The sequence below is a fragment of the Somniosus microcephalus genome, chromosome 9 (assembly GCF_052327205.1).
Source record: "Somniosus microcephalus isolate GS21.2 chromosome 9, FLI_Smic_1.0, whole genome shotgun sequence".
Lineage (NCBI taxonomy): Eukaryota > Metazoa > Chordata > Chondrichthyes > Squaliformes > Somniosidae > Somniosus > Somniosus microcephalus.
The window spans coordinates 149141249-149149384 of record NC_140995.1 but is presented as its reverse complement, the minus strand read 5'-3'; the positions used below and the strand labels follow the sequence as shown (position 1 = coordinate 149149384).

The 8136-nt window shown below is 41.8% G+C and overlaps 1 protein-coding gene across 1 annotated transcript; it reads left to right on the top strand.

Moving 5' to 3' along the window:
* Positions 1-2948: 2948 nt before the first annotated feature.
* On the top strand, positions 2949-6435 carry LOC147112753 (uncharacterized). Its single transcript, XM_085997358.1, has one exon. The coding sequence runs from the start codon at positions 3024-3026 to the stop codon at positions 4794-4796; it is 1773 nt and encodes a 590-aa protein (XP_085853484.1). The 5' UTR covers positions 2949-3023; the 3' UTR covers positions 4797-6435.
* Positions 6436-8136: the final 1701 nt, after the last annotated feature.

The following is an 8136-nucleotide window of genomic DNA, read 5'->3' as shown; positions in this document are numbered from 1 at the left end:
CAAGAGGCAGCAGGCCAAAAGCCAAACGATAAGAGGCCAGAGCAATAGAGCGATCACTACCCATGGGCCTACAATTATACCCGATTCTTCATTCCTTTTCTGTGCGCCAAATCAGGTCAGTCCTTTGTCTAACTTTTGGCGGGCTCCTTTAAAATGATTACAGCCATTTACTTTAACGACTCCTGGAATGGTTGTCTCTGTGTTTTAATGGTTTCGATGTCCTGGCTGTTGGTTATGTATGAAACTTAATCGGGTTTCCTGACTTGATGGCTTCTGTGAGCGGTTACCGATTAAATATGCAGAAACCTAATGGCCTTGATTGAGGCCCATTCTAACCTGATCTGTTTCAAGGCGAATGGAATGCATATTCTGGGTTTGCTTTTAACTGTCTGGCTCCACAAAGTCTCTTCACAGATTTATGCATTTTAAGTTTCGTTTCAGGTTTGAAAAAGGTGCCTGCCTGTTTGCAGAGCCTTGCTTTTAAAATCCTGTACTTTTGGTCACGAGGTTGCAGAAGCCATTTTGGGTACACTGCCTTTTCATAACTTGTCCATACAGGGTCACTTTATCCATAACTTTGGGGAATGTGGGAATTTTGAGAACCCTACACAGAGTTTTGGATGAGCTGAAGTTTACAAAAGTTTGGAGGATGGGAGGCTGGCCAAGAGAGCACTGAAATAGTTGAGTCTGGAGATGACAGGCATGGATGAGTATATCAGCAGCAGATGGACTGATGCAGGGGCGGAAGTTCTCTAATTAAAAAGAAAAATTCATTCATGGGATGTGGGCATCGCTGGCATTTATTGCCCATCCCTAATTGCCCTCGAGAAGGTGGTGGTGAGCCGCCTTCTTGAACCACTGCAGTCTGTGTGGTGAAGGTACTCTCACAGTGCTGTTAGGGAGGGAGTTCCAGGATTTTGACCAAGCGACGATGAAGGAACAGTGATATACATCTAAGTCAGGATGGTGTGTGGTGGCGATCCCATGTGCCTGCTGCCCTTGTACTTCTAGGTGGAAGAGGCCGTGGGTTTGGGAGGTGCTGTCGAAGGAGCCTTGGTCAGTTGCTGCGGTGCATCTTGTAGACGGTACACACTGCAACCACAGTACGCCGGTGGTGGAGGGAGTGAATGTTTAAGGTGGTGGATGGGGTGCCGATCAAGCAGGCTACTTTGTCCTGGATGGTGTCGAGCTTCTTGAGTGTTGTTGGAGCTGCACTCATCCAGGCAAGTGGAGAGTATTCCATCACACTCCTTACTTGTGCCTTGTAGATGGTGGAAAGGCTTTGGGGGGTCAGGAGGTGAGACATTTGCCGCAGAATACCTATTATGGAGGTGGAAGTAGGTGTTCTTTATGATGGAGAGGATGTGGGGTCAGAAGCTCAGATCAGGGTCAGATAGATTATTCACTACCACAGCATCCTAATTCAACCAGAGACAGTGGCTGGGAAGGATGATGGAATCAGTGATAAATTTACAGGTATTTGTGGTGGGGGCTGAAGACGACAGCTTCGATCTTCCCATTGTTTAACTGGAGCAAATTGTAGCTCATCATGACTGGATGTCAGGCAAGGAGTTTGACCACATAGATGCAGTGGAGGGATTGAGAGAGGCGGGGGAGAGGTAGACCTGGGTGTTGTCATCATACATGTAGATACTGACTGCATGTATTTAGATAATGTCATCAAGGAGTGGGATGTAGATGAGGAACAGGAGGGGGTCAAGGATAGATCCTTGGGAGTGGGAAGAGAAGCCATTGTTGGAGATGCTCTGGTTATTATTGGATAAGTGAGAATGGAGGTAAATGAGGGTGGTCCCACTAAGCTGGACAATGGAGGAAAGGTGTTGGAGGAAGGTCGTGTGGTCGACTGCGTCAAAGACTGCAGAAAAGGTCAAGGTGGACAAGAAGGGAAAATACACCATGGTTGCAGTCACAGAATGTCTCTTGAGTGGGACTTGAACTAGCAATCTTTTAAGTCAGTGATGAGAATGCTACCACTAAATCAAGAATAACACTTAAATGTTTAAAGGTGAGGATAGAATTTCTGAGTCCTCACACTCGGTGAGTTACCTCACATGACATGAGTACATAGCAGAAAATTGCTGGCCTGACCCTTTAAACTAATAGCTATATCTAGACAGATGGGTGTATTGTCTCACTTTCTCCCACAAAAAGAACTTGCAGAAAGCAGCCAACAGAGATTCACAATGTATTGGCTGATCTAAAATCTTCATATAAAATTATACAATACAAATACTTTATGGTTTGAAGCAATAAAGAGCTTTTCTACTTTTATAATGCACTACAATCCTTATGTTTGATTCTATAATGTAAAACTATTACAAACATAGTGGAGTAATTTTAACCTAATCCACTCAGTGGGAAACTGACATGATCGGATCAGCCATATGTTTTACACCCTGCCTGATTGTACTTTCCATTGACGTCATTAACTACGTTGCAAGCGTGGTACTGGTCAAATCCAGGGTCCATGGACATCTCTGATTTACTCTATGAGCAAGCCCAGTCTAAGGTGTCAGCTGCTAAAGCTTTCGCAATTTCAATTCTTTAAAAAAAATTACTTGGAATTACATAGAATTAACAGCACAGAAACAGGTCATTCAGCCCAACTAGTCCATGCTGTATTTGTGCTCCACAGGAGCCTCATCCCACCCTACTTCATCGAACGCTATCTGCCTAACCTTCTCCCTCATATGCTTATGTAGCTTCCCCTCAAATGTATCTATGCTATTCGCCTCAACTACTCCTTGTGGTTGCGAGTTCCACATTCTAACCACACTCTGGGTAAAGACATTTCTCCTGAATTCCCTATTGGATTTAACACGATGAGATATTAATTAGTAAAGCTTAGGAGAATAATGTTACATAGTACGGAATACATATTCTTGTTGCCATAATGTAAACTGTGCTTATTTCTTTTCATAGGTATCAGAGGTCCACAGGGATTACCTGGGCCAAGAGGCCCACCAGGAGCAAATGGTGTTACAAATACAGGTCCCCCAGGTATGTGTGGATCACCTGGACTGCGAGGAATACCAGGAATATCCTATTTGGGAGAACCAGGAATACCAGGAATACCAGGAGAAAGTGGTGAAAGAGGACTTTATGGACCATTTGGTGACATAGGACCTCAAGGGCTACAAGGACTAAAAGGCTCTTTAGGACCTCAAGGTGCTCCTGGAGCCACTGTAATATCTGCAGGTGGCGAGTCAGGTTCTCAAGGACCACCAGGTTCTCCAGGGCCAAAAGGTGAATTTGGAAAAAATGGAGAACCAGGAAGTCCGGGTCTGCGTGGGGAAAAAGGTGAAGTTGAAATTGGCCTTCCTGGATTTGCAGGAGGAAAGGGTTATCCAGGGCCACATGGTGATCCAGGACCTGGTGGAGAAGCAATTGCAGGTACACCAGGAGTTCCTGGTATTTTTGGCACATCAGGAGAGAAAGGTGAAATAGGAAAATCTGGTATACCTGGAACTTCAGGTCTACCTGGTGAAAGAGGATCACAAGGTCCACCTGGTATATCAATTTCAATGCCAGGAGTAGATGGTAAACAAGGTCTTGCAGGGTTTCCTGGGATCAAGGGTACTCCGGGTCCAAAAGGTGTGCCGGGTAAACCTGGCCCACCAGCTGTTGGAAAATCAGGTTTGCCAGGCCTTAAAGGGGAGACTGGTCCCAGAGGCTTTTACGGTTCTACTGGTGAGAAAGGAAATCCAGGAATAGATGGCAAATTTGGTGTTGCAGGACCCAAAGGATCACCAGGACCAATAGGACTAGCAGGTATGCCAGGTTATTTAGGTGAAAGTGGCAATCCAGGATCTACAGGAGAACCTGGTGCAATAGGGCTGCCTGGAATTCCTGGATTACAAGGTGAAGAAGGACGAACAGGTCCTCCAGGAAAATCAGGAATTGTAGGAGAAGAAGGTATCCCAGGTTCACAAGGAAAACAAGGACCACCTGGTCCACAAGGTGATAAAGGACCCATAGGTACACATGGTGAAGCTGGTATACAAGGTGCTTTTGGTCTTCGAGGGCCCTTGGGGCTTCGAGGCACTAATGGAGTGATAGGACCTGCTGGGAAAGTTGGCCAGCAAGGTCCAGTTGGGCCTCAAGGTCCTCCAGGACAAAAAGGAGTCAGAGGAGATCCAGGACAACAAGGTCTACCAGGCCGATCCAACTCTTTCCTATTTGGAACCCTGTTGAGGGGAGCTGTGAAAATATCTGGTGATGCAGAACTACAGGGATCATCAGGACTTCCTGGCATCCCTGGCCCACCAGGTCCACCAGGTGCACCAGGTCCACCAGGGGAAACTGTAATGCAGTCAAGCAGATACAGTACTTACACTAAATTACGACAAATATCAGGAATGTCAAATACTGATCAAGGTTTTAAAGCCATTCTCTCTACACCATATTCTACAGCCGGATTACCAATAGTTTTTGACAGAATACTGTACAATCAAGCCAATATTTATGATCCAGAAACTGGAATTTTTACATGTCAAGTACCAGGCATCTACTATTTCTCATATCATGTCCATGTCAAAGGCAGAAGTGTTCAAGTTGCATTGTATAAAAATAGCAAACCGGTTCTATACACGTATGATGACTACAAGGAAAAAAAGATTGATCAAGCCTCAGGGAGTGCTGTATTACAGCTACAGGAAATAGATCAAATATATTTACAGTTGCCTTCAGAACAGTTTAATGGTTTATATTCCTCCAATAAAATGCAATCATCCTTCTCAGGATTTCTGATTCACCGAACAAATCCATTGCTATAGGCAGAGTTGTGAGTTGATAATCAAAGTGATTTCACTGCAAGACATTTTGAATGATAATAAAGGATTTTTGATCAGGAAATAAAATTTACTGAAAAAAATTATACAGGCATGCAGGAAATGACAGATTAATAAATCATCAAAGTATCATTTAATGAGCAGCTTGTATATCTGATGACCTTATGCTGTCTTGCTGAGGGCTCATGCGTAAGTTAAATTCCATATTTGGAAACATGCCACCAAGTATACTACAAATGCTATAAAATATAAGTATATACATTTTATTGGATTCTTAACATATGAATTGTATTCTCTGTTAATAGAAATACCGAAGAGGCTTTTAATATCTTCAGCACCATTATGTGAAGTTGCTTTCGTTCAAATTCTATGAAGTGTAGTTCTTTGAAACTTAACATTACAACAACGCAAATACATTTTCTCAGTGCCCAAAAGCAGCTTTGCTGCTAACTTCTGGCAATAATAATTCAATTCCCTCTTCAGTCCTTTCCTAAACTAAGAGTTTTAAAATATGTTTAAAATTACAGTGTTAATAATCAGTAATATAAATTGAGATTATTAGAGAGAGACAAATTAACAATTTTGCAACACTGACTGAGTCAGTCTTGGAGAGTTGTTGCAGCTGAAAGTTCATCCACACATTTGCATCCAAACCAGTTTTGTAAATGAGACACTATTGAATAACAAAATGTATTTAATGGTCTGTATCTTTATAACAAGGGCACAGAATAAACAATGATAAATTATGGATTCACTTCTGAGTTTCTAAGTATATAGCTGCACTGTAATAATTTATCTCACATAATCTCATTTTCTCTTGTGAATATTAATATCAGAAATATAAACACATTTTAAAATTCTCAGTTCAAGAAAAAACAATACTCATCAATGCGACAAGAAGATTTGATTTTCCAGATCTGTATATTTTATTAATAAATGCTGATTATGTCATTAGGTTCCCTGAAATGTCAGTTTCAAAATACATTTTTTTACTTTATTGTTATGTGTTCTCAAAATTTCAGCTTTCTCTGCTAACTTGTGAACCAAGTTAAAATGACCAATGTTTCTGTATGGCAGATGCATCTTAAGATACAATAGCACCATTCATCACAACTCTTTATAGTCCAGTCTTACTTCAGTAACATTGATATTATTAGTATGAATTTAACAGGTATATTTTGCACAATCCTCCAATTGCATCTTTCATTTTCTGCAAGTAAACTAAAAACATTCAAGGATGAATATATTGGTTGGTTTGCAAACCTGCAAAACTGATATGCTGCATAAATCTTGTTTTAAATAAGGGCCCAGAAATTCGGGTCGGGGGCTTCCCGCGGGTGCATGCCCCCAACCTGCACTTACCTACCGCGCCGGCCGTTGAGCTGTGGGCCCGTGTGGGATTCCGATCCTGGGCCTCCTCCAACTGCCGGCGCGCAGTGCTTGCGTATCACAGGGGCGCAGTTAGTTCGATGCGTCCCCTGGGATCATGTGGGCCATGGAGAGCCAATGGTAGCAGGGAATGCTTCATTCATAAGTTTGACAGGAAGACCTGTCAAACCTATAAATACTATAAGCCCCAAAACATCACTAAATCTTCAAATAAATAAAAAAATCACATTTTTAAAATAAACTATAAATTACATGAAATAACTATTTTAAACAATAATTTAAATTTTTGAAAAAATTAATTACATTTTCTAACGGGGCTAAAAATAAACTTACCTTTCTGTAAAGTATTTAAAAATAATAAGCCTGTGGAAAAATTGTTTTAATTTTAATTAATTCACCACTTACCTTGTAAAAAGCAGGCCTTGCGCCTGCTTTTTAAAAGTGTAACTCCTGGAGACTTACATTCCCGGGAAAACCTGCAAAAAAAACGTAAGTTCGATGCGCATGCGCTGCTCTCCTGCGCACGCGTTCCACCTCTAAACCCCTTCTTTCAGGGGAATGGAAGTGCCGGTTTCCCGCGCATGCATGAAACCGGCACTTCCATTGGGCTTACGGGTGAGTACCCCATGTGTACTCACCCGTGGAGACCCGAATTTCTGGGCCAATGTACTTTGTAGTGGTGAACTTAAAATCTTGTAAAATCTCTAATTAATTTGTGTTTGCACTTATAATAAAGATATATGTTATGATGTAACTTTTAAATTGAAATTATGATATTGATACATATTTATTACTATACATTAACTTTGAAATGATACTGTGGAATACTGTGGCACAAATGTTTAATGCATTTGTCTCAAATTGCTCTCTTCGCTATTTTAAAGGGGGCATTAACACCTACTGTGGCAGAGCCACCAAGGGACTCTTATATCGATGTACATAATTATCTGTAACAGGATGAATCTGTACCTGTATTTGTTTTACTGCATGTAAATAGCGCGGTCTCTGTAGGATTAAGACCAAACGCGATGTCACCACGTGGGTCACGTGACGTTCCCAACGGCGGGAAACATGCTGACGTCATGACATCAGACTGAGGAGCCTTCTCTCTCAGTCCTTGTGGAGCCAGCATTGAGCATAGACCTGTTAGTTAGTTCTCCTGCATTTTGATTGTTACTTCTGCAAAACAGTATTAAACTTCATTTGGTTGACAGACTGACTCGATCTCAGTCCTTTGGTTAGGAATCTCGCAATTCCTACACTACTGTAAAATGGTGAGAGTGGAATTTCAGGAAAATAGTCAAATACATCCATACCTATTGCCCCAGATCATAATTTCAAATCATGATCTTTGCTTGGAGTATATGGAGGATAAAAATCCAGATAAACTCCCATATTTTTCTTTACTCATCTGTTAGAAAAGTTACTGTTATGTAGCTTATGCCCCCTTTGAAAGTACAATACGTTAGATAAGCAATATTCAGTGAAGTACAACCAATGATCTCCTTGCAAATGTGTTTAATTTGAGTCAGAGCAGCAGCAGTTTCAGACAATGTAATCCAAGGTCTGCTGCAGGCTGACAGGGGCTGCTTTAATCCCAGAGGATTTCTGACTGCATTGGAATTATTAGTGCACATCCCCACTCCTGGCCTTACGATGGAGGGAGTGTCCGCCGTGAAGCAGCTGTAGATGGTTTGGCTGAGAAAGCTGCCTTGAAGAACTCCTGCAATGATGTTCTTCTTGGTTGAATACTGCCTGTCCTCTGGCATTCAGCACTTGGGTCCATGGTTGCATTCTATGCATTCATGCTTAAGAACTGTAGTTAAAATAAAACCTTGGAGTTGGCCTCTGACATGGGTGACTGCATTTATTGCCAAAAGGAAGCGGTTTCTGTATGCAGATCATGAGCTTTTGTTGTGGAAACATTCATGGATTC